The 27,071-nt window shown below is 44.1% G+C and overlaps 1 protein-coding gene across 2 annotated transcripts in view; it reads right to left on the reverse strand.

Annotated features, from left to right (window-relative positions):
• Positions 1-390: 390 nt before the first annotated feature.
• The window catches only part of LOC143315877 (rho GTPase-activating protein 6-like), a 68,324-nt gene continuing 41,643 nt past the window's right edge, over positions 391-27,071 (reverse strand). For both annotated transcript variants that reach the window (XM_076723402.1, XM_076723403.1), the window contains exons 2-14: positions 16,505-16,664; positions 12,893-12,964; positions 10,123-10,271; positions 9,872-10,000; positions 9,577-9,772; positions 9,405-9,460; positions 7,479-7,629; positions 7,208-7,356; positions 5,608-5,787; positions 4,290-4,381; positions 3,949-4,199; positions 3,671-3,754; positions 391-3,229 (exon numbers count right to left, since the gene is read on the reverse strand). In XM_076723402.1, coding sequence (XP_076579517.1) covers positions 2,637-3,229; positions 3,671-3,754; positions 3,949-4,199; positions 4,290-4,381; positions 5,608-5,787; positions 7,208-7,356; positions 7,479-7,629; positions 9,405-9,460; positions 9,577-9,772; positions 9,872-10,000; positions 10,123-10,271; positions 12,893-12,964; positions 16,505-16,664 — 2,262 coding nt within the window. In that variant the 3' untranslated portion in view covers positions 391-2,636. The remainder of the gene's footprint in view (positions 3,230-3,670; positions 3,755-3,948; positions 4,200-4,289; positions 4,382-5,607; positions 5,788-7,207; positions 7,357-7,478; positions 7,630-9,404; positions 9,461-9,576; positions 9,773-9,871; positions 10,001-10,122; positions 10,272-12,892; positions 12,965-16,504; positions 16,665-27,071) is intronic.

Consider the following 27,071-nt stretch of genomic DNA (forward strand, 5'->3'; position numbering starts at 1 on the left):
TACAGGACAGTATGACTGATATATTACTTTCCTGCACGTGTGTCATCCTGCAGCATGTGACCGGAATATATCAGGAAAAGCACAGGTGTCATTATTACCATTAACAACTGCTGCATCCCATTGAGTTCAGCCATTTTTAATGCCCTTGCACTCAATCTCCCTGACTGATTAGACCTCTGCAGTGGGACTAAAATGTGTGAGGACTGTAAGCATGAGCTGCAGAGCAAGCATGCTTTAGAGTCCACAAAGCGTGTGAACTCGGGGTGACTGTATCTGCAGTAAACTGGAATTACTGCCTTGAGTTTGTGTGCCTTTGCCAGCCCATCAAGACACCAGTTGAGGTCACATACTATGTTAAATGTGCAATGATGTATTATAAAGACACCAAGTGACAGGTGTAAACTTTATCATATTTAATTCCATTGTAGCATATTGATGATGACACGCAGTACAAAAGAAATTACCAGACATTCCATTACAACTTGGACCCAGTAAACCCCACCAGAAATATCAACAATAAACACCATGACACTAAGTTTCTCGTGAAGTCAAGAAGACAAACATGATGTTGGTTTGGGGAGACAAAGCTATGACCATTAAGATTATTCTGTGTTTTTTTTTTCTTTTTCCCCCTTGAATAAAAATTGTTATATTGTATTTATATATTACAACACTCAACAGAAAAAAGTAAAAAATAAAATAAAATAAAATAATAAAATGTGAACCTTGAGCCGACAGCTTTTAAGAGCGACACCTATGGCACGTTTATTTCCTCACGCAGATTTTCACAAAAGGTGCTTATAATCGCAAGCGAGTTGACTCTAAGCTGAGCGCGGATGGATCTGTGGAAACTGAACCGTGGGAAGCAGCACCATGCTGATGCACGCGGTCTGACAATAGATGGCGCCATCACCCTTATCACCAGCCTCTGCTTCTTGCACTTATGAGACTCTCTTCCCCTGACTTCTCAAAGTCAAGAAAGCAAGAAAAAGAAGATGGAAATTGTACAAAATGTGTCTCAGGTGGCTTCAGATGAGCAAGTATTACACCGTAACTTGAGAAAATGTGAAATATTTGCCAGCAAATACCCACTTGACTGTGACATTTTGGACCGGTTGGCTGTGGCTGGATTTGCAATTGAAGAGAAAAAAAATGTACAAAGCAAACTCTTTTGTTTCCAGCACCTCAGTTTGGAGCACTGCAGACTCGTTAAATTCTTGTGAGTTTTAATGATTCCTAGAAAAATTAATCAAGACAGGCATTGAGTCTGCATGCAGGTGGAATATTCAGCCGAGCGCGAGAGGCGTATTAAAATGGATCAGTCAAAGAGTCACAGGTGAATGTGTTCCTGTTGACACACTGTATTGTTATGCACCGCGGCCAGAGACTGCAGAGCTGGTTATGATCCTCACTCAATGCTTACTTTTAGTGGAAATTCGTACCAGGATTTACACTGAACTTGAACGTTGCACATAACTATTTTCAACAGGTATTACATGGGCTGCTACGGCTTCGCCTTTCTTAATTTCTTCGGTTTGTGCATCATGATTAAGTCACTGTGAGTAGTCGGAAATATGCTCCTCACACCATCCTGACGATGAAATCATGTTTGTGTCTTAAAATGGGCCCCCTCACTCTTCAACTGCCGTGCTGAAATTCCTGTTGGTGTCAGCAAACAAGCGAACAACCGGATGAAACGAACACAACTGCACGATAAATAACTCGAAGTAAAAAGGAGACTTTGGCACATTGTTCCTGCAGGGCAGCAGGTGGCAGGAGCATATATAAGCAAACTGACAGCTGAGTGCTTTATAATAGGTCTAAGCATGTTGCCGTAAGTATATTACATTCAGTATTAGAGACAAAAACAGCAGTCTGAAAAACACCAACATTTAGACTGCCAGTTAAAGGGCTGACTTTTAGTAGACTGGCAAATTATATATTTTACATGTCAATTTACATACATATGGTTTGTCAAAAGTTTGTTTATATACAGCCGAACATGGTTTGCCTCTGAAAAGTGATTCAACGTTTGATCTTTTCAGACAGATGTGGCTGCACTACATTACCAGTACGCACACACAAATTCTACATTTAGCAGCAATTCCTAATACGTACATCTTAGTGTCTGTATGCTGGAAAAGATGAAAAAAACAATAAAGTAAAATGATGAAATGAAAATATAGCAAACGAAAGAAACAAACGTTTTCCTATTATCCATTGAGATATGAGGACTGAACTCATTCTGAATAGAAAATTAGACATGATAACATTCTGAAGAGTTGTGAAATGATCGTTTTTTGAGGTATTTCTTGTGGACATCTTTAAATGGACAAAACATACGGGCCAGAAACAGAAGCAACATCCTTACTAAACAATTCTAGTGGCTCTTGGATGTAAAAGTCTGTATAAGGCAGCAGCTGCGCACGTAAACAACAACGCCGATGGCGCTAAAGATGCAGGAAAAGCACAAAAGGTTCAGAGAAAGGATGAAATCCGTGGATGAAAGGCAAGCTGGGAGAAAACATGAAGGTAGGGATAAGGGTTGATTGTCATTGGAGGGGTCTGATCTTGCCATTGGTTGGCGAGCAGAGCAGAATCTCTACAGAGATTAAGCTGGAGTTCGTGGTCTGAGATCACACCAGCGTTTCAGGCAGTGCGTCAGCGTTGTCCGAGGACAGCAGCTGCCAGATCTGCCACCGGTCTCTCTGCCAGTCCTGCCACTCCGGGCTGTGCGGCGCCATCTGGGCCTCTGTCGTTGAGGCCGAGTTACTCTGTGTCGCACTCAGCCTCCCGTGCTGCAGAGGGGGCCGCTGAGCTGTTGCGAGCTGAGGTGAACTTTGCGAACCAGCCAGTCGATGGTGGGCGTTATAAGGGGGAGGGCAGTGGCCGTCGTTGAGCATAGCAGGGCCACCGTCGCCCGTGTTGGTCCCGCCTTGAGGTCTGGAGGTCGGGTTGAGTCCGTGCCCACCTGCCCGATGTGGACCGTGCGTGCTGTTGAGGTGTGACTTCACAGAGGGGTTGACGCTGAGCTGCAGGCGTGGTTGTCCCGCATCCACGTGGGGGCTGGTACACACCCTGGTGACCGGGGGGTGGGGCCTGCACTCGGCGATGCCAGGCGTCGCCTGAGTCCGTTGTAGCATTGCCGGCTGCCTGCCATCGCCATGAAATCCGTCGAGACCTTCCTGTGAGCTGCGCGAGCTTCCCTCTGACATGTTGCCATGGGAACCTAGAAACAGAGTCAGATTAATTAGAGTTTAATGAATAACGAGGGACACACACAGCACAAGTAGGTGTTTGGCATAAAAAATGTACGAAGAAATGAACAAAAAACTAAATTCTTCTTCTTTTCTGCAAAGTAAATCAAAGTGCAACCTCCTCAGATTTATCTCTGATTTGATTATTAGCTGTTTAACGAGTTGAGTGCTCTCACATGGATAATTTAGTTGCGAAGAAGATGACTAAAAATTAATAAAACCAGCCAGACTGTAGTTTCTGATGACCAGCAACAGAAATCACAGAAACTGCAGTGCAGTTCTTGGTGCTCAGCGCTGGTCCCCCGGGTTTCTGCTCCTCCCTCATAGCTAATGACCAGCACCATGTCGAGCACTTGCGGCTCTGGCTCATTAACCACTCGGAACACGATCTGCAGACATGCTGGATTGTTTACCTGTGTACGGTTGGTCCTTGAGTATTGGTTTCAGAGTCGTGTGCCACGTCCCCCAAATGCTAGCATGCTCCTCTGATATGGCGTCTGGAGGAAGGAAAAGAGAGGTCAAATATCTCTCCACAGTCAGAGTATGAACAGACATCATATTTCTTCTGTGTCCCAAGCAAAAAACCTTTAAATGCACCAAAATAAAAGGCCAAAACTGGAACTGACCAGAACCGAAAAACAGTATAAATCTGATCTTAAAATCAAAGTATCATTGAAAGTCCTAAATCCACCTTTGGTACCCCAAGTGTCAGCTCCAGGCTCTCTGCTCCAGCCGGCCACCTGCCCCACCAGACTGTACTGCTCTGGGACACGGAAGAGCTGCTCGCTGCTGGGGCTCCCTGGTTCTCCTCTCCGCTCGCTCAGGACCGGGGAGTTGTTGTCGTAAGGGGACAGCTCGCCGCTGGAGGCCTTGTTGGAGTCGCTGGAGGACCGGCGCTCGCTCAGGGTGAAGGGCTCCTCTGTCTGCAACAGGTCGGGGCTCCTGTGGTTGATTGCAGGCAAAAACAAGGATGACGGGGAATGGCAGGCAGAGAGTGTGCATGTGAACGCCTCACGTTTATGTGTCACTCACTGTGATGCTTTTCTTCTCAGGAGGTAGTCCACCACATCTGGATCAGTCTCCAATAGACTCATCAAAACCTCATTCTGCAGATCAGGAGGCACCTAAAAAACATTATTCAAAATCATTTGAATGAAATCAATGAAAGCTTTATTTTTTAGATGCCTGTACCAAAGGCATTCACAATTACAACACATTTAATGTCTAAACGGAGCTCAGGCACCTGTTCTTTTTTTTATTAATAGTAAGTGCATCAGCCTGAAAGTGTGCTTGATTTCTAGTCAATAAAGATCCACCTGTTCCATGTGATGAAGCAGGAAAAACAGGTATCCAAACTCATCAAACATAAGCATTTCCTTGCGATTCAGTACGAGTTTATTAAAAGTTTTTAAGCCTATTTTTTTTTCTAAAAAACACAAGAGAGGTAGTTTACTGCTTAAGGGCCCAATGTGAACACAGAGGGAGCGTCTTGTTTGCCTTTTCACCTTCATTTCCAGTGCACTTCGAACTATGATCTTCAGGTATTCATCTGAATTTTATGCTCATCAAAGATGCCCAAACGCTCCCTGTCCACAAAAGATTCTCACCCTCAAACACTTTGAAAGTTGCCAGATGCAGATTTAAGCAGGTTACGAAACAACTTTCAGATGTCATTCACAGAACTTGAGCTCCCTACAAATCTGTTTTTACTCACTAAGACTGAGTGAGTCAGTACCAATTCACTATGTGCGATTAATAGCTCCTCATTGGCTTACTGCTGGAATGTAAGCCTCAGTGGAACGGCAGTGGCAGATTACAAAACATTACGGTTGAAGGTTTTGGACCCAAGATGACCCGAACTGCCTGTCTGCACTGTTTGTGAAGCCCAGAGAACAGAAAGGAACAAAAGTAACTGATGAGGCGGTAATCCGTGCAAAATCCTGACCTCTTCTGACACCACATGAAGGATTTCATGCCTGAGTTTTTTTCTGCTTTTATTTTGGAAAGAACAAGTTGAAGTAGCTCAATGAAAAGTCCTTGATGTTATTGTCAGCTAACTGGCAAGATTTGAGATTCTTGTTATATCTACTCACAAGAATCCAGGTAGAATTTTGACCTAAAACACATTCATCTGTCATCTTGCGCGGTCTGTTTGTTCACACTTTCCTCTGTTTGAAAGGAACTAAGACACAACCATTGTCCGCTAAGCCCGGAGGGATTGTCTTACTTAAAGCCTACGCAAGAATGTGAGAGGGAAAGTGTGCATGAGTGAATGCGAGCCTGGAGGAGCGGAAGAAAGAAAGGCGGAAACGAGGGTGAAACTGAAAAACACACACGCTGAATGACTGACCATGAAGAGGGTTTGGTAGCTGGCGATCATCCTCTGCAGCACGGCGATGACGGCCGTGCTCTCCTCGGCCCTGGCCGAGCTCTGGACGCTGAACTCCTTGTCTGAGCTCTTCTGCTTGTGGAGGAGGTTGGGGCCGAAGATGGTGGCCAAGTTCAAAGACGTCATCTTGTTCCCCGTGATCTGCATTTGGGGGAACAAGCAGAATTAATATGCAGCAGGATTCATCGTGTGGGGACTTTGAGTGTCTGTACAACATTTCATAGCAATATAGTAGCTGTTGAGATAAAGTCCTATAGAGACATCAGTGATTTGCTGCAGCTAAACAGTCCTTACAGTCCTGACTCTTCTCTCCTCCAGCTCCCATTTCCATCTCCATCCGTCCTTTCACGTTGATTTTCTCTCCTCGCCCTCCAACATTCTGTGTCGCTTGTCACGCACTCCCTCTCTGTTTTTGCCACTTTGTCACATGGGGTTTGTTAACACTAAGAGTGTTAGAGCGTAGGACAGCTGAATCTGTTTCTACTACGGTTGGGTGACGGTGGACATCCTGTGACACAATTAGCATCTTAAGTTCCAAGCCCTTCAGAACTTGGACGACTTTTAAGGCATAAATTTTCTGCTTCTTTCCCAGTTTCCTCCCTTCTCACTCCCAAAGGAGAGATGGGAGCCACAAGCGGCCAAAAGTACTGATGTGTTGCTCTCGGCCGAGTGTGAAATGCTCTGACTTCCTGTCATGATGCAGATACTGGAGCCGTGGAGTCGTGAAGGGAAAAAATGTTCTGAGTCCATTCTCATGCATACTCACAGAGACAATAAAACACGCTTCCGTCTGCATGCGAACATGCCAAAACACACTTTCTGCTTCTCTCTCACGCAACAAACCCTGCACAAAGTGATGACATCACACACCTTCAGAGACACGAAAACAATCTTTCTCTCCTGATGCACACACATGCATGAGTCCCTGGTCTGCGAATCAAAGGCTGAAGCGAGTGTGGGACTGGTAAAGAACAGGGGAGAATATCATTTATAACACACAGCGTCCTGATCACCAATCATGATGTCACTTCCTCTATTCCAACCTCCCCATCAGGTCTACTATCATGTGCTATGCTAGTAGCAGCTGCTGTTGCTCACCTCAAGCAGAGATGAAGACCAGCCTATGGCAGCAGCAGGACTCCTTCTTTCAAACTTCACGCCCTTTACGTTGAACCTATTATCAAACTTCTTCAACACTGACTCAAGTGACATCACTTGAGGCAATTTATTGGCTCCCTCTGAAGCCACAATAGATTCCATGCAACTTTTTTTTACATGTGCAGTAGCACTCCCCAAACCGGGCCACTCGTGCCGTTTCATGCCTGACAGGCACAGAAAATGTGTTTACTTACCACCCACACAAACTGATTCCTATCACTTCTTTGGTAATTTCCACCCAATGAGGTGGAAAAACCAAGGGAAACAAAATGCTAGTGTTTGCACGTGACAAAAAGCAACTGCGTCTCGGTGTTTGGGATCTTTCTGGTCGTATTTTTTGCTACATTTTGCTATTTATGGATTTGAGGCAGGACTTTTCCTGTTAATAAAAACTGGCGCTCACCTCCTGCCCGTCTTTGTCCTGCCGGTCATGGGCGTGATCGGTCACAGTGGAAAGAAACTCCAGGAGACGGTGGAGAGTATCACTGTTGCATGCTGGGAGCAGATAGACCAGTAGCTGAGTGACATTCTGCTGCTCATCTGGATCCAGCACTGCAACACAGGTTAAGATGGATTGGGTGAAAAACAAAAAAAGGAGGAAGAAACAGAAGCAGTAAGGATCATCGTCAGGCAGATGGATGGAAGATGGAGAAAAAAGGGAAGATCAAGCCTACATGTGGTGTTGATGAAGGCCGTGTAGAGCTCCTTGGTGAGAAGAGGGTCAGGCATGTCCCTGAGGAACTCCTTCAGCAAAGCAGCCACATCATGAATGCTGTGCTCCTCATCCAGCAGGACGTCAACGCCGCGATCAAACTCCTCACGTAGCTGAAGGAGGGACAAAACCAAGAGAGACAGCAAAGGAGAAAGAGAGGAAGAGGGGGATTCAGAAACATCCTCTGCACATAACAATGGACACTATATTCTACACAGCACACACACACTCACTTCCTGTTGGTCCTCCATGTGATGTGGTAGACTCTGCATCCAAACTAGTTTTACCAGTATGCATCTTAATCTCTACCATCTGACCCTTGAGTGACTTCCAGAGAATCGCACAGTTCATTGTCGGCCATGATAATGGGCACGCAGCGGTCGTCTGAGCAGCATGTTCACTTATACCTCAGTTCTCACATTACAAATAAGGGCAAATGCATAAATGTTGACATTGGATTGTATCAACACAGACCTGCAGAGAATGCAAAATGGATATTTACACTTGTCACATATGATACACAGATGTGTGAATACAAACCATTTGATAGAGCGGGTTTATAATAAAAAGGAGGTGTTCTAAACATTAACCCATTACTGTTTGATAATTATATTTACTGAAGCCAATTTTTACAAGCAATTTGATCTATTTCATTCTCCTCTATTTGCCTCCTTCTCTTTCTTAAATGTTCAAGTTCCAACATAGTGACACAGTCTGGAAGCGTGACTGTGTTTTACAGGAAGAATAGAGTCTATTAACTGTCTTAAACTGACGTGAGTGTGAGTGAGCAGAAGTGTCCAATTTATCTGATGATTCATCAAAACGCTGCCTTTCAGAGCCAGAATAACACTTTGCGAATGCTGTCGCAGAGTTAGTGACAGCTGAGAAGTTCAAATGGGAAAAAAAAGGAAAGAGCAAAACTGTTTAAACTCTATGATGCTTGCTACGAAAGTGTTATTTAATTCATTTCATCATACAAACATTTCTTAACAGTAACACCAGCTTAACTGTCCGAAACGCCCCAAAAACATGCCATCTGTCTAAAAAAAAAACCCTTCTTCTTTCCTGACTTTGCAAAATGCTGCTCTGATTAATTACTAACGTAACGTAAACGTCACCTGAGGAACTGAATCAGTCCTCGTGCAGCTCATCTCATGATCTACTGAGTTCCTACAGTAGATGACGGTCTAAAAATAGGTGGCTGTGTGATACAGCACCTCTGCTCTTTTTACCTCAAGGTCAGTCTTATGTTTCAGTCAAGGGGGATAGTTTCTTATAACCTAAATCAAATAAGTGTGCTTGTGCCTGCTCATGAATGAATAACCTCACTTCCCTCAACAGCTAATAACTGTCTCCCTCTAACTGCTACAAGTGGAACATGCAACAGAAAAGATTACATAAAAACTAAACGCTGCCCACACCAATTGACCCACGAAGCTTAACCCTGATTTCTGTATTCTTTTGCTGTGTATTCACTGGAGTCAAAGGTCATGGATAATGAAAGGTGTAGGAGTGAGCAGAATTACTTAATGCAGGCTGTTGTGTACTGAGCATCAGCATCAGGACCAGCTCTGTTGTCTTTGAACATGTATATGGCTCTTGAGTCTTTGGTGCACTGTGTTGGTTATCACGCTGTCTATTCTTAGCCAGGAGGTTTTGTTTGTTGCTGTCGACGTTCAGGGGATGGAAAAGAACGTGTGAACAGCATTTCACAGGGAAAAGCAATTTCACTCCGCAAAATTAGCTGTTGATTTGTTGTTAGGACACGCGGTATGGGGCTGCGTGTCTTATCTGTGTGCACGAATGAGATGAGATGATGCTTCCATACAGAGCACAGGAGGCGAATGGCGTCACATTAGGCGTCAGTGAAACACTGAAGACCACTCACCTGCCTGACCCTCTTCTTGGAGCTTCCCACCCTAAAGATCCCCACAGTCTGCAAACCTGAGCGGAGCAGGGGAGGAGAAGAGCTGTTTAGCACCTGTCATTGTACTAACAGAGGAGGAATGAAAGAATGGACGAACACTTCTGTTGGCGACACTGAGAAAGGAGCTGCTCACCGTATTTCTCGATGTGCTGGCAGCAGCTGTCGACCACCCGGGGCACCTGTCGGTAGATGGGGTTGAGGCTCAGCCTTTTGTCCCGGTGCTTCTCCTTCTTGCTCGGCGTCTCGGCCGGCAGGGAGAGCTGCAGGGCCTCGAGCAGGCGGGACTGGTTGTCGTCCAGGTCTGTGATGGAGTCCACTGACATGCCTCCCTGGAGGTTAATCATGCACTTCATTCAGACTGAGTGAAACACTAACATCTGGTCCTCGGTCTGCAGCGCAGACTGGGATCAATTATGCCATTTGCTCACCCTCCTGCGCGCTCGCGGTGCCGCCTCGGGCGTGTTGGGTGACGTTGACTCATTGGCGGTCTCCGACGTGGAGCTCAAAGAGGAGTTACTGCTGGATAACTCCTTGTTGGACGGCCTCTTGGTGGCGAACTGCAGGGGAGATGATCCATGAGTTAGATTTGGCTTTTCCTTCATACAATGCAAATGAGATTATTTATATTGTTAAAGATTATAAACCCAGGGAGAGGCGTCCAGTTGAAAAATTGATAAACCTGTAAAATGGACGAGACAAGATCGGAGGAGTCCTTGTGTTCCTCGCGCTGTGGATGATCCTGACGATAGCTGTCCTGACGCTGCCTGTGCGTCCTGTCATTAGCGATGACCTGGGAGAGCGGTATACTGAAGGCCTGGGGTACGCATTCTGGAAAAAAAACAAGAGATCAAGGCAGGAAATTCTGGATGAAAAATGAGCAAAACCACAAAGTTAACTGCGAAAGGAAGAAAAAAATAAAACCTTTATTAGCAACTTCCAAAAACAGACTCTTTCATCAGGAACATCAAACACGTCTCCAATGAAACTCTTGATTACTTCTGTTGGAGCTCGCCTTTTTACATGCCATAAAAGCCTCACAACACGTTTACTATGTCAGTTGAAACTCTCCACTACAGCGCTCCATCTGTTTTCCAAAATAAGACATCACAGGGAGAAAGTTGGCAGAGATCTGGCTCTGACAGACCACTAATTCCAGTGCCTCTGACCATAATAACACAACTTTGATGACTCTCACCCACAAGCAATGTCATGTAGGTCATTTTTAGATGCCGCTCAGCACTGACACATGTGTTTATAACAGCTAGCACGTTGTCTTGCTAGCTCTAAATCCTTTGTTCCATTTTCAGTCATGTGTCCTAAAGAAGTATGACGAAAGGCAGAATGGAGTTTGCTTTGGCAAGAAGTTGCAAGAGGCTGAGCAAAAAAGTTTGTCCAAAAATATTGTGAAGTAAACCGTAGCATTGACTGTTTCACGATATGCTCGGGGTTCGTTTCAGAGAGAAATGATGTCATCCTGAACCACCACAGGCTATATATTCCACTATACAGAATCCCAAAGCCTGAGCCAACAGCTGAGGAAAAAAATAGTCCAGCTGTTCAGTGGATGTGTGTGTGTGTGTGTGTGTGTGTGTGTGTGTGTGTGTGTGTGGGAAGGAGGCAAAGAAAAACAGAGGGAGAGAAAGCAAAATGCATTCCACAACCACAAGTGGAGGGCTGTGGTTCGTGAACAACATGACCGCTAACACTGTGACACAACGGATTTGCTCTGCAGCCTCGCAGCGTTACAGGGCTTATGTAACACGCATATACACACATACACACACACACACACACACACACACACACACACACACACGGACATGTACACAGTCTGGATCGTATAACGTACAGTGCTTTGGCAACGTAATGCACAAGACTTTACAGCACATCCGCGGCCAGACCGCATTTATCAAGCCATGTCAGATTTTCATAAATCTATATTTTCCACGCCGTAGGAACAACAGTCTTGGTTTTCAGCCCGTTTTTTACTATTTCTATTCATGACCGTGCAGTGTGTTTATACAAGCAGGATGTTTCAGAGAGTCTCTCCCAGCCTCAGGAAAGTTATAAATAACATGAAACATTTGTTTTAATGTGCGCAAAGTGCCAGATGGGCAGAGTTTACCACACAGGAAAATACAGTGAACGAGCCAAAAAGCGAGAGAGCAATTAATAGTTCGTTGCTTTGACTGACAGCTTGCTTGATACTATCTGAGGTAAAATGTCACCCAGGAGGTACTCAAAGCAGATTATAACAGCTATTAAACCTTATTTGCAAATAGTTTGACTGAGGTTTGGTCCCAACAGTTCAGAGTACTGTGGCTGCATCAAAGACTTGTTCTCTCTTGCAGAGAAAAGGCTGAGCCCGCCTCAATGTGAAGAGCAGTGCCGCTATTCAAGGACCCCGGGAGAAAATTCAACTTGGCTGGTTAGACCACGGTTACATCTGAGCCATCTGCTCCGGAGGGGTAGAGCCAGGCATGTAGCGGAGGTGAAAACTCACCTACACCTCAACTCTAAGCTGTAGATCTTAAGAAATGAAAGTATTTGTTCTACAATTAATTTTGCTCTGGGAATAACATTGGTTGTTTGGCTCGTGATAATCATCTGGAGGTCTCATATAACTTGACACAATAAACAGTTGCCTCTGATCAGGTTCTGACTCGCCAAAGCACGCACACTATTTTCTGAGAACGCAGCTGTGACGTACTGTGGAAGCCTCATCATCATTCCAATATAAAACTCCTGGCAGCTGTTTCTGGTTCTTACTGGAGTCACAACTTCGCCCAATTGCTTAAGACCCCATCTAACCTATGCGGAACGCTCCACATCACTCAGTGTTTGAATGATAAAGTTCTCATCAGCGGATCATCTGACTTGCAGGTTCTGCCTTTGTGTTCTTCTTACAAGTGTGCAGTTGCTAAATCCCCCTAAACCAAATTACCATTGCTTAGTCATTTGTGCCACATTAGTCAGTGACTTGAGAACACTGCAGACTGAGCAAAATTCAGCACTGGTGTGTGTATTTTTAACGTTCCCATGCATATTTATCATAAACGAGACCTGGGATCAGCACCCACACTCTGACAAATTTGACAAGAAAAGCCCAACACAGTTTATCTGCGGCCTCTCTCTGCAACTGAGCTCCTCTGACTCAGATCCTTCTCTCTTTCTGCCAAATATGCTTCGCTTCATGCAGCAGAGTGGCTGCTTCTCAGAGCCTGTCCCCTTACAAGGACTCCCTTCACTTACGCTAAATATAAACTGTCAAAGCCCAGTAAACAGAAACTGTGCTTTTGTAACCTCGCCGTTCACCTGCCCGAGGGGCGGAGACCACAGCCTGGCCCTCCGTCTCACTGGCAGGAGAGTCGTGACAAAGAGAGAGCCAGAGAAGAAGCGACAGAGAGAGAAAACCCTGAGAAGCGGAGTGTTCGAAGAAGCCGACATACCTTTGTCTTTACTCTTCTCTTTTGCTAGAGAGTCCAGCTTCCTCCGCAGCGACTTTTTCCTCTTCTGTCCATCTGCGCCGGAAAAAAAACAAGAAAGTAAATCATCTGAAGCAAATGGTTTCCATATCTGCGGTATCTTATCTCGCTGATTATATCTAATACGCTTATGTCAGGAATGCAGACATAAATTAACCACAGCGGGAAAGCTGCCCGTGAACTCAAATCCATTTCGCTGAAACGTCACACGGGGTCAGCCATGCTATTAGTCATCAGAAAAAATACCAATCAAAGCATGTTAAATTGCCTTTGTTGTTTATCTACACTGCCTAATATGTGCTATGGGTTTTTTTTTACTTGGGTATTGGGAAATTTTGTTCTGTGCTGCACTAGAACATCCAGGCTGTCTTGGCCAGGTTTAGCATGAAAAATCTATTTTGGATTTTAACGTTTTAGCACTGCCCTGATTAATTACAGATGACTGAAACATGCAGAAATCCCCTGTCAGTATGCAGGGCTTAGTATGAAAAGAATTAGCATAAGCATCCACTGCGAGACTGGCGCATAGAACAAATAGACAAATTTAATGTGCAGCAACTGCCAAAAATGCAACAAAGTCAATCACATCAATTGCTCTGAAAAAACGATGTCTGTGGGCGTGTACGTGACTGCTTCAGGTCCAGGTTTTGGACTGGGGTGCTCTGAGAGGAGGAAAGCCATTTTGTCAGCTGTCAACATGATGAATGACTCCTGAATTTGCTGATTAATGATCAGGAAAATCTGGAAATCGTGCCACATGCAGCCTCAGCGTCTTGTGGGCCGGGATGTCAGTTTTTGAAACCTCAGCAACTTTCTATGCTATCACTCGGTCACGCTGATCTTTTACACATCAGATCACTTGAGATTTGGACCCATTCGGAGAGTCTTTGCCTTGATCTGTTGGTTGAGCAACCTCAGTTTGAACCCCCAGATGTTCCCTTCTGCTGGGCCCGATGAGTCACTGGCGGAGCTGAGGAAATTTCATCCAGCTCCCAAAACACACTTGATGGTAGCGTTAGCCTGTTACGTCAGGGAGCAGCTTCAGTTTCACTACATGTCCATCCATCTCTGACAAATCTGAACAAGTGCAACTTTTGTTGCCGTTCTTTGATTATCAACTTATTACCGGTGCGGTGATATATGAGAAACTTGTCCTTTTAAGACCCCAAGCAAGGACTAGAAGTGAAACATTCTGGTAAATGGGAGAAAAATAGGTGGGAAACAGTGAGGACGAGGTGTGGCGTGGGAGAAAGAAAGCAGATGTTATGATGGAGAGTGAGGGCAGGGAGAGAGAGAGAGAGAGAGAGAGAGAGAGAGAGAGAGAGAGAGAGAGAGTGGAGAAGCAGAGATAGGAAATGGTTTGGATTTTTGACAGATGGCTCCAAAAGCCAGTACGGAAATCCCCCGAACCTCCAGTCCTCCCCAATCCAACCTTCAAGCAGTTGGGAAACCGTCCGATGAACCTCAGCTTCTGCTCTGTCTCATCACACCCTCACCCCATCTCCCTTTGTCTCTCTCCGTTCCATCTCTCTTTAATCTGCTTTTTCGGTATTGAAGAAACACCAGAAACATGAACCCCGGCGCTCGGATAAATATGAGAAACAGCAGGGCTTTAAAGCCCACATTAGCGGTGCTGAAATAGCACTCACAACACACACACACACACACACACACTCTTACACACAAGTTGAAATATTTCCCTAGCAAGCACATGGCGGCCGTTAGGGGCTCTGGAATTCATAAGCAACACAGACAAGTACGTATTAAATCATGGTGGGGAGAGGTTTAACCTTCAGCTGGAATGCGAGGCCCTGGATAATCCACTGGCTGCACTATACTGTCGTTATTTCGGCCACTCCACTCGAATACAATGCAGTGCGAATCTGCATGTGCATCTGTGCGAACACAGGCAGACCATTCCAAGAACAGTTTTTGCAGTTTTGCTGATCATTTCTATCGATTGCGATGACACTGAACTGAACATAAGTAATTGCTGAGGTCTGGAAAAACAGCCAGAGCACTATAACTAAGTCTGGTGGTGCGAGAAACGTGTCCTGGCTCGATGGTTGGCTTGTTTACAACCCATCTGATGAGGGTTTCTTTTGAACCCTTGGGGGGGTCCCAAAGGGCCAGAAGACAGATCTGGGGGGCCATGAGATGATTTACAGGACAGGAATGTAGGAAAAGTAGATTTCTGCCAAACCAAATTGTTTTCAAATTCTTCCAAGAGACATTTGTTTGTTTTGTGGACCAAAAGGTTGAGAACCACTGATATCGAGATGTTATTTGAAGGTAAAGTGAGCACATCCAAAGTGTGTGCACAGGCAAACTGTGGGCACACACATATGACACGAGAATGGCAGATCAAAGTTGAACCAGGAAAGCGGTCAACATGCTATTCAGGCTGTTTACAACGGGCAGCTTGGGTGATAATTTTACCGTTTGGGTTTCTTTTACAGTTCTGTCTTGTTTTCTCCTCTAAATAAGTCTGGTTGACTTTGGCCTATTATGATTTTTATGAACTCCATGGGCAAGAATACTCACCCTGTGTCTTCTGTGGATCTGGAGGGACTTTTTATAGTCTGTTTTGGCTTAAGATTTTAATTATGAGCTTACAAGGGAGTAAAAGTCATGACAATTCACCCTCTGCTTCTTCCAATACTACTAGTCCAGTACTAAATCACTGGAGTACTGCCTGATAGTCTGACTGCTTAAATCATGCCCTGCAGGAGTACAAAAATAAGACCTGAGTTGTATGAAACCAGAAATTTCCTTTAAAATATATATATATTTGCAGTATTAGTATTCAAATAACAGATTTGTGAAGGTTATTGATTTGATCTCGCCCACTTGTTTGCCTTAAATGGAGTGGGATTATGTATATTTGTCTTCTCTATGTATAAACTGTGATGCATGCAGACATTTTTAGCATGGGTGGGCCCACTGGCAAGCAAACCACCACGTCTACCATTTTCAGTGCAGTGCTCTGCCCATTTCTGCTATATCTGGATAAATTTGTTGAATTTTGTCATTTTCCAAACCCGTATTCACTTAATGGTTTGGGTTTACAAGACCAAAATACAGTTGTTTAGCCTCCTTTTAGAGTCTGCATGGTGACGAGTGGGGTGGCTGCACTCAGCCTCAGCTACAGCGGAAAGGGAGTCGCGTGTCTTAAGAGGAGGGGGTTCAACAGATACGCCGTCAAACAGGAAGCACCCGAATCCAGTGAGAAGTATGGTTTACATCTAAATTCATGTGTTGTCACAACTTCCCCAAACATAGACCACGCATGAACTTCCCTAAAATACACTTGAGGGATGAGGAGAGGATGTAGCCGTTGGCTTTACTTTATGGGACACTTGAATGTGGCTGCACAAGCTTACACAGCAAACCTGGGTTCAGGATATCAAATGAGTTGCCTCTGCAATCACAGTTAACAGTCATATAAATGTCAGGATCCTGAAGGCACGCTGAAGCAGTAAATCTCACCCATCCTGAACTAACAAGTGTAAAAAACGTATGTAACACCATTTAACTCAGGTATGCGATGTGTGTAAAGACCGCACACGCTCCCACCTTTTGGCACGGTTATCTGACATCCCAGGTCGTAGTCCTGGTGTAAACGGGTGTAGGCCACTTCCTGCAGCCTGGCCCTCTCCAGCTCCGAGAGGCTCTGGATGGCCACTGGTGTCAGACGTACGCTCCGCCCCGACAGGCTGCTCCAGGTGAAATCACCCTGCGGCAGACAAAAGAATCGTGAAAAATGACTGTTAAGGAAGGGCAGTTATCTTCAGCAAAACCTGTAAATGGTTAGTTCAGTTTAGAATTGATATCTACCTTATGTTCCCTAATCTTTATTAACAGAAAGTTGAAGCTGCACATTCTTTTTTTTGGCCACTTGGGGGCAGCAGATACAAGCTGAAAACACATCACTTACATATTAACACCTTTTAAGGTCATAGAGTGATATTTAGATGACACTTATTTGGCATTGTTAAACCTATTTCAAGCACCAAAACAGTCTGTCAGCCTTCTTTATCCTCATTGTCACATTGAGGTTCCCTGGACTTTGGCCTCTGCATTGTTTGATCAATAGTCCTTTTTTTAGTGATTGTTACTGATGATAAGCCTGAGAGTACATTATATTAGATCAGAAGTAGTACAACCAAGAATTGAACTCCTAAAAAGTACAAAACAAAGGAGAAAGTCTGACAGCATGTGCAGGATGTTACTTTTACCGCAGAAGCCAAACTAAATGGATAAAACTGAAGTAGCGTACGCAGACAGATAAACACAGAGACAGTATGTGCCTTGGAAAAAAGTCCTGTCTTTCTCAAAGGAGCAAGTGGGGACATGAAGTGGCCTTGCACTAATGGATTTGCAATGTGTTCGATGTGTGTTCTCTGCACACGCAACTTCGGCTCCATCGCCGATCAAGGTGGAATTAGAACTGCAAGAGACCGCTTTGGCTTTGATGAACATTTGAGTCATCTGAATCTCGGGTCACGCATTCCTCTGCGTCTACTGAGAGAAGAGGTCAGGAAGAGGGAGAGGTTAAGAAACAGGGGAAGGGGGAAGAGAGAGAGGAGACGCTGCAGCAATTTATCTAATGCCTCATCCAGACAGAGGGCTTACAAGTGTGCTCTAATGTGTCTGTGTTTACATGCTCTTGATTTTTGTTCTACTGCGAGAAGAGAGCTGCTTCACATCACAGCTTATATCTTGAGAAAATTTAATTCCGTCATGTCGCCCCTTGAACGCGTCCTCTTCAAGTCTTCTGGAAAAGTGAGACCTTCCGTCAAGAGCCTCTTTGCTTTTCACGATCGGGCCTCTATCAACAACATTTTCTCGAAGTCGCTCCTCCCGCTGTCAGCTCTCTTGTTATTTGACCCCACTTAGTGCAGTGAAGCAACAGAGCCGTCACTCAGTCGGGGCAGGAAAACAAGATGTAGACAGGGGCAACCTGGAGAGCCACCTGAGTGTGTGTGCATGTGTGTGTGAAACGAGCCCAGCGCAGAGGAGGTCGCACGCTGCCCCCTTTAATAGAGCATTTTATCCAGCGCAGCTGTTACATGTGTGTTTTTTTTATGTGTGCGCGCCAGTGTGTGCCATTCCTTATCGCTGGCTGAGGAAACCCTTTTCCCTCCCGCTTGACCTCACACACAGCTTGAAGGGGTGCACACATGCACATGGCTGGACATACCCCATACGCACACACACACAATGCGAAAGAAAAGACAAACAGTTGGAAAAGTTAAATAAGCCTCTCCTCGCTCGAGCTGGTTCTGCCCAGCAGGGTTTCTGAAGGGGATGGATGAGCTTCGCTTCTTAAGTGTCAGCCTATGCAACCTGTGGAATGCTGACAGAAGAGCGAAGGGGCCAGACTAAACCCTGGTGTCACCGCTGGACTCTGGCAACAATGAGCTGAAAGCCTGCGTGACGTGCAGAGACGCCCAGCGTTCGGCTTCACAAACCGAGGCATTCTGAGGCCGACCAGCACGGTTTCACTTGTGATGGATTCTTGTTAAATGATGTTTTATGCACGATTTGTATTATTGAAGGGGTCAGAAAAGGACACAGCACACCTGCAACCACCGTGTTATCCCTCTGATACACTTCTTGGTTAAATGTTCATTTTAGAAGAAGATCTTAGACTGTACGTTTTTTTTTTTTTGTCATCTGCAGTTTTGACTGCAGTTAGATACATGCTTGAACATTTATCGTGGTTGGACTGGTCCACATGCTCCACAGTGCAGTCTAAGTGCTGCGGATAATGGCCTGGACCTCTCTGACTGACAATGTATGATCAATTCTGTGAAAACCAGAGCTGGCACACGTGTCAATTTAGTAGTTTTTGCCATAATAGTATTTCGGTATCTGCTGCATATCCTCAATGTAATTGTTGAGTCACATTAATTGTTCATTGAGACCTTTTTTACACAAAAAACAGTTAAGTCGTCAACTTTCTTGTGTCAAAAAAAAAGACACTGCCATCAGCCTTTTAGTTGGAGAATGAATAGGACCTTCCCATAGGTTACTAAAACCCCAGACCCCTAGAAAATAAATATCAAGGCTGTGACCTGAGCGTCCAGTGCACTATCTACAGATACTGACTGTGTTGAAAGTTACAGATTTCAGCTTTAAATAACCCCCTTCTCCACATCAGCACTCCACTTAATGGAGCAAAGAAACGCCGCTTTGGGATCCATTTTGGCCTTCAAGCATTTAGAAGCAACTGCCAAGTTTACCTCGTCAGATATCCAAGCCTGGCCTTAACAGCAGCACACGCAAGCACAGGAGCTGACTGCCACGCTGAAAAGTCATTCTGAGTTCACGATTACATCTTTCAGTCGAGATTTGTGTTTTTTTTTTTAATCCTCCCCAGTTAGAAAACTCACATTCAGTCACAATCATCTAATCAAGAGCTTATTTTCTTACTCTCAAGATGGTCAGCTACTATGACGCAGCAAATGCTTGTTTGTTTTGCTGCATCAGTGGAGATAATGAGCGCACATGACATCATAACCCATGTTATAGTCACGCCCATTCAAGCTAAAGGCATCACATACTAGTGGACCAACCATAACTGCTCACGAATGTCAAGCCGCTGTGCATCGTAACACTGCATGCCTTCGGAACATACACACAACATCGTGGATCTCGGAGTGACGTGGCTGCTTCGTGAGATGTAACACTGTTTGCATAGCTTGTATGGAGACAAATGTGCCATGCAGCGACCGCTACAATCCTTTAACGCTTAATGTTTGTCTCCAAAATATACCCGGTTGCTAAGTCTTTACACAACTGCCATCATCTGTTTTCCGTTTTACCAAACCCCCCACAGATGATGTTTGCTGGAATGGCTGCGCAGATCTAATCAGATGATCCCAAGTTTAACAAATGATATTTTCTGCTAGTTTGCTACACTTAATCCAATTTTGCACTGGCAGAAATAAACCAGTAAAAGAGGCCGATGGGCGTTGCAAGAAAGAAGGAAAGAAAAGGACTGGACACATGGTAAAAGAATGCAAAGAGTGATTTGAGAGTGCAGTTCATCAAAGCCAAACAACAAATCTAAATATGACACATAATAATATAGTTGTGAGTAGTTCACAATCATACCTGCAAACTTTCTAATATGCTAACATGTGTTCTACTGTGTTATTCATCATAAGGAGTTGTAGTTCTTGACAAATACATGACTGAACACACATTATAGTGTCTTAAACCATTTATCCAATGATTATCTTGCTTCTAAAAACGTTAAATTGAAGTGCTACCATTGCATTTAACCAGTGGATGTTATGTAGATTAAATGTTATGTAAAGCCTTTGTGCACAGCTTCTATTAAGCATGAGACTCATCCTTTGTTGTGTTGCTGTTGCCGTGTGACAGATGTTACCCCGGAAAGATTAATGACTTTGCTGAGTGGACTGGCACCATGCAGTTAGATGACGAATGCCATTTTGCCGTACAGTGAGCTGCAGTATGTGGTTTCTGTTCTGTTTCACACAAAAGGACGAATGGCGCAAAAAGCCACGGGCAAAAAAAAAAAAAAAAGAGTGTGTCAGTTTCCGTGGCAACGCATATGCAGAAAATCAAAAGGGCTGTGAAGTCAGACAAACATTACTATGGTAACGCACCTGGAACACACACACACACACACACACACACACACACACACAGGCTGTGGGACACTTGTTGCTCTGATGCACTGTGGAAATCGTTTCAGATTCGGGCAAATAGCACGACAGAAAGCCTCTTCATGCTTTACATCAATAAGAAAAGCAATCAACATCTTTGCATGTGTGCTCTAACAAGACAACCATCATTGTTAATAGCACGCATCTGACAACACGTGCATGTACATGTGCGCGACAGAAAATAGTCCTTGATGGTTATTGACGGCACCATTCGATACTGAAGCCAATAATAAACAGCACAGCTAATCCTTTCACACTCAATATTCCATATATTGGACAGACATCAGTGTGACTGTTATTGACCTGAAGCAACATTGACAAAACTGTTATTACTGCTCCCCATTTGGTCATACACATGTGACTGTACTGTATGTATGTGTGTGACATGGAGGAGAGAGCCAAAGCAATCCCCACACAGAAATATACACACACACGCTTCAAGTGCTGCTAGGAATATTCTTTGCACAACAGTAAACAATAGTAAACAGTGAAGTAAATCCTCTTTTCATGAAAAAATCTGCCTTTAATCCCCTGGCTTCAGCAACAAACAGGGTAGAAATTAAGCGAGACTGCAATGACTTTTGACCTGAAATAAAGGCATGGCTCTAAGGATGGCAATGTTGGTCTGTGCAGACATGCGTGGTCCCCAGATGATTAATGCTAACAACCCTGGTGATCTGCTGATGTTTCATCTTGTGCCAAACAGTCAAAGTTTGCGCTGTTCCATTGAAATATTTCAACATCTACTTGATGGGTTGCCATAAAACTGTGTGCAAAGTTTCATAGTCCCCAGAGGATGAATCCTGATGACTTTGGTCATCTTTTCACTCTTCCTCTACTGCTAGCATGAGGCTGAACTTTGTGGCTCTGAGTGAAATGCCTCATCAACTATGGGATGGATTGATGGATTGTATTGACGTGATGCACATGATGAAGTCCTTAACTTTAATCTGAGCCCCATCTTGGGATCAAGACTCCAAACTCTCTGATATTTTGGTTTATGAAATACCTGCAAAACTACTAACGTTCCGCCTCAGCTGAAGCTCTGTGTATAGTGCTAATTAGTAAAATTAGCACGCTAACACCCTAAACTCAGACTGTGAACATTTTACAGTATCTGCAGAACTTCTGAACTTGGTATCATGAACACGTTAGCGTTTAGCACAAAGCTCAACTGTGCCAACAGCATCACAGAGCCACTAAAATGTTTGTGGACTCTGTCTTGTTTACCAAGAGGGCCTGACAAGTTATACAGCACTTAAAACTTTTTTACTTCCTTATTAAGATGTGTGGTTCACTGCAATGCATGCAACACGTAACTTATGTATTTATTTCCTGTAAAACTGCATGTACACATTGACAACAAGCTATACAACTGCAGTCTCTTACAATTGTGTTCTTCATGCTTGTGCACACACGCACATCTCTAATGACAAAATCATGCTGGCTGGCTTTGTATAAACTACAATCAACAATGGGAATGTGCAGTGATATTGCAGGAAGGTATCGGAGGCCCAGGAAGAGATCACTTATGGTGAATAAAGACACTGAGGGAACATTCCAGAATTCCTCATGTTGTACTTCTGGTTTGCTTTCTTTCCCCTTTGTGTTGCAGCTGGCGTTAAATGACCCTTGAGCAGAGTGTCTGTGCCACAACACTGATCCAGAGGAATGTACAAGTATTTTTCAACACTTCTTTTCTCCCCCCCCCCCCTTTTTTTTTTTTTTTTTGTCTTTTACAGGTTGGCTTCACGCATGCATGTAATAGATTGCCTTTGCTGACCTGAAACCTCCTCAAGGTTCACATCTGCTTGTAATTACTGGCCACCCTCGCTTGTCAGCCTGTGCTATTGTGTGTGTGTGTGTGTTTGTGTGTGTGTGTGTGCGCGCGTGCATGCTTGTACAAGTATCTGTCACACACTAACGATTAATTGGCCTCTCCACCTGTTTTGGGTTGTCCCTGACACCGCCCGAGGGGAAGATAACCACCAAATTATGGATCCCTGTTATCCACACACGAGTTACATAACCCACTTCCAAAGTAATTCATTGGCATCGGGCTTATCATTGGTCGTAAAATGTGAGGTTAACAACCTCCAGTGTGGCAGGTCATGCAGATGGAGTGAAGAAAATGGTTGTAAATGCAATTATCATACCATCCATTCCAACCCAAAGAAAGTGACTCTTGTGATTCAGACATACCTGGCTGTGTCAATCTAATATATTCTGCTATTACAGAAGTGGTTTATGTTAGAGCTAAAAACAATTAGTCTGAATATTGATTAATTGTTTAATATAAAAATAGTAGGTTGTGACAGCAGCTTGAATCATTTCTGTGGACATCTGAAGGCAGAACATTGCGATCTGGGCTTTTTCCACTAGTTGCTGACATTCTGAAATCACATGATGGCTCCTGATTCAAACTTGACGCAGAATGTGCAGAGAGTTCAGCTTTAAACAAGCCTCTTTTCCACATTTGTGTTAAATTTAACCGAGAAATAAACACTGGTTTGGGATCAGTTGCGGTCTTCAAGCCATGGTACTCGATGGCAAAGTGTACTGCAATAAAATCAAGAGTCGAGGACACGACTTCGAGCCAGCTTTGTCCTTTCCAGCTTGTTACACAGAGGAGGGAAATCTGTCCAGTGCTTTCGTCTGAGACTTTTTTTTCTGGTGTTTACTTCAGCATATTGTGGTGATCATTTATTTTATTTTCTAAAAGGAACCAAAATGCAAAACTTGGCAGAGCTCAACTGTCAAAACAGCTTTGGTGTTGACTTCTACACTTGATGCTCTTGAGTCACTGAACAGTTACGCAACTTACCCCAAAAATGCATACTGTGTATGAGTCCTTGCTGAATTTCATAGCTTTATATGCACTTTATGGAAGTATTTTGTCATGTGTTTGTCATTCTTGTCGGTACAGTGATGCAAAATCACCTGCAAAAATCAGATGCTTTTGGCTGCTGTTGCAAGAAATGACATCTCCTCGCTCCAGGATTTGAGAATTACCACAAACGCACTAACGTGTGGGTATCAGCTTTCACTGCATATTGTTTTTCGTCTGCCTTTGCATTTAATGAGGCCTCCCTGGCTCAGTCGCAAGAATGAGCAACTGCGAGTGTGTGTGCTCCAAATATTACCCCCAATCATTGGCAGGCACATCTAAGGCCTCGGGCGAACTTCAAACATTTTAAAGACAGATTAATATGAAGGGACTGCAGCAATAATGAGGCCCAACCTCGAAGACTTAGAATCTTGCATAATGGTTACACAAGCTGCACAAGCAAAGAAACTTAGGTATTATATCAGCACCACAGTTGATAGTAGAAAGAGAAGCTGAGGTAATGTGTGGGTTGTGTGTGTGTGTGTGTGTGTGTGTGTGTGTGGTAATTTGTGAATGGCAAGCCAAACACAAATTACATCCAAAAATCTGTAAGGGTATTTCAAGGTAAGCTGTCATTGGAAGACTGGGTTTATGTCAGACATTGTGCTCCAGTTTGCAACACTGAACTTTATGCACCATAACCTCAAGTGTTTTGACTGTGTCTTTGTGTGTATTAGTGCTGGAGAACAAACTTGACACATCTGAAGTCTGTGCACAGGCCACCAACATCTTCCCCACTTCTGGCCAAAATTCTAACCCTATTGTTCTGAGAAGTGAATTTATGCTTTATTGATCCCTGTTGGGTAATTTGTCTTTAGGCCTTTAGCAGAGCTGCATGAACATTAGCAATTGCTCCTCGCCCCTGCTTTGCCTTGCAAACCATTGCTTTGCTTCAGAATGCTTCAAAATGTACACTAAAGGAACAAATACAACCAATGCCTTGTGCCCCCCCCCCCCCCCCCCCCCGCTTCAGCATCCATATCTATTACCCACTGACGTCTCTCCTCAGTCAATCGGTTGTCCTCTGGCATTTCATCTTTTTTTTCTTGCACACACACAAGCCAAGACCTATCCAAGCCCTACTCAGCTGTAAGCAAGTCAGTAAATTCTCCGCTCTCTGTGACCAGACTATCCGGCTGACCTAATGAAGCTGGTTAATCATTACAAATCTTGTATGGAGGGTAGATTTCTTTTTGTGATTGTTGTGTGTGTGAGTGTGTGTGCAGATTGGAAGGTGTTGTGCATAAGTAAGGGGAAAAAATGCGTTTCTTACCCCACTTGAACTGACACAAGCTGATGGTGGCCTGACTGATGGCAACAGTGGATACTGAGACCGTCTGCGCAACCAGCACTTAGTCCTTGACCTGCATGTGTTTGTGTGTGTGTTTATGTGAGTTCCTCCAGGCCTTTGTGTGTGTTATGGAGTGATTTGAAATCCAAATTAAGGTCACAACTCAGCAGTAGCCTCACCGCTGCCAAGCAGAACTCAGCAGATGACAATTGCGGTCGTTCAGCCACCAGAGGTGAGCATGATTTTGGTCAACAGACACTTAACTGTGCAGCGGAGGAAATGGAAGGATTATTGGCCAGAAAAAAAAAGTGCCTGGGTGTTTTTTGTTATGCTGATGGTGATAGATGGGGTTTATTCGTCTTTTTCATCAATCAGTAACTGATTTTACTTTAACAAATTGCAGACTACAAGCTTCTTGGCACCAACTTCAGTCAATCAGGAAATAGCAACCCCCCCAAAAAATGCCTGAAACTCATTATGTAGTGATGTAATGACTGTGGATCATGCGTTCATTTTTCTCATGCAATATAAAATTCCAGAATTGACTGGATGTAGAGACTCAAGCTGCCCCACCCTCGCTCCACTGACTTCCCAACTATGTCTATTGTCCTTAGGTGTGGTTGCTGCGTGCCAGATGCAAACAGTAAATGTTACCAAATCATAAACAATCATAGAAGTTCTCAGGGCCTTTAGTACAGAGTAACTTTAGTGCCAAAATGTAACAGTTACACAGATTTCTAATGCAGATTTAAAGAAAGCATAGCTAAGTGGCACAAAAATGGATCAAATCTGTGGCAAAATAGTCTCCAATAATTCACAATCATCATTATTTTTAACATGAATTCAACTGTTTTTTTCCTGAATTCATTGATGAAAAGAAAGTCAGAAAAGGGTGAAAAAGATTGAAATCGCTTCTTTTGTCAGACCAACAGTCCAAAACCCAAAGTTAACTATCATAGAGCACAAAGAAAGTAGGAAATATCCACATTGGAGAAGCTGGAAAAGGTGAATTTTGGGGACTGTTCGCTTCAGTTTATTGAGAAATCAAGAATCATTTCAGCTCCTTTACTGCTCACAGAAGGATCTATATCTCATAGCCTTGCTGTAATAAAAAGTGTTCAGTTCCAACTTCCTCATTCAGAGCTAAATTCATACCATTGAATCACAGTTTGTGACCTTGTGATGGGTTTGCTCAATCACTTATCTCTCATTCATGTCGCCTTTTCCCCGAATTAATACCAAAAACGTCTGCATTTACGTGAAAATAGCTGCAGAGTTTTCATCTGCTCGCAATGAATCAACCAATTCATGCAGTGGGGACTGAACTGGATATGAATCAGGATACAGTTACAGATCAGAGTAGTTGAATTGAGTGTATCTTTATTAACCCAGATGGACATTCAATACAAAATGCATTGTGTGTGTGTGTGTGTGTGTGCGTGTGTGTGCGTCTGTGCACTTTATCTGTCAATCATTCAGAATGGTTGTGTAAGTAGCCCCGTGGGCATTACTTTCCCATCAAGCATTTTGCAGTCTGAGCACTCTCCTATGTCAGCACCGTGAGAACTGGATCACACACACACACACACACACACACACACACACACACACACACACACACACAGGCTTCGCAGGAACAACTCCCTGAGAAATGCTGTGCCACTCCATCAATCCTGGAATGTTAAATAGATAGATGCGGAGATTAGGATTGGCATCTGTGCCAAAGAAACCGTGACGCATCGGGCCTCAGATGTAAAGGGGAATGCGACTTGCGCGGCCTCCACTCGCCTCCTCTCATTCGCCACAAGTGTGAAAAGCAAAATCCAGCATACCGAGATGCTTGCAATTGCTGCCATGGTTCCTTAAGCTTCCTCCTCATATCAACAATGCACACACACCTCCTAGACAGCATCAAAATATGTCAGTGACACACACCCATGTACACAAGTCACACATCAACCATAGCAGAGACTGAGACAACTTTGTCCTACTTCCTGTCGTCCAGACAGACACATGACAGCTACAACGCTGGAAGACAGGAAGCCTTTATTTAAAAAAAAAAAAAGAAAAAGAAAAGTGCGACTTCAGAGTGGTTCCAGAGGCTGTAGGAGACGTCCTAAAGCGCATCATAAATTCAAGAATTTCTGGCGATTCATTTCTAATTCCAAGCATCCAGTGTCATTTATCTGTCATTCCTGAAACAGCTGCTGTCTTCTGAAGGCTTTTTTTTTTTCTTTTTGACGTCCTTCAGAGCTCCACATT

The sequence above is a fragment of the Chaetodon auriga genome, chromosome 23 (genome assembly GCF_051107435.1).
Source record: "Chaetodon auriga isolate fChaAug3 chromosome 23, fChaAug3.hap1, whole genome shotgun sequence".
Classification (NCBI taxonomy): domain Eukaryota; kingdom Metazoa; phylum Chordata; class Actinopteri; order Chaetodontiformes; family Chaetodontidae; genus Chaetodon; species Chaetodon auriga.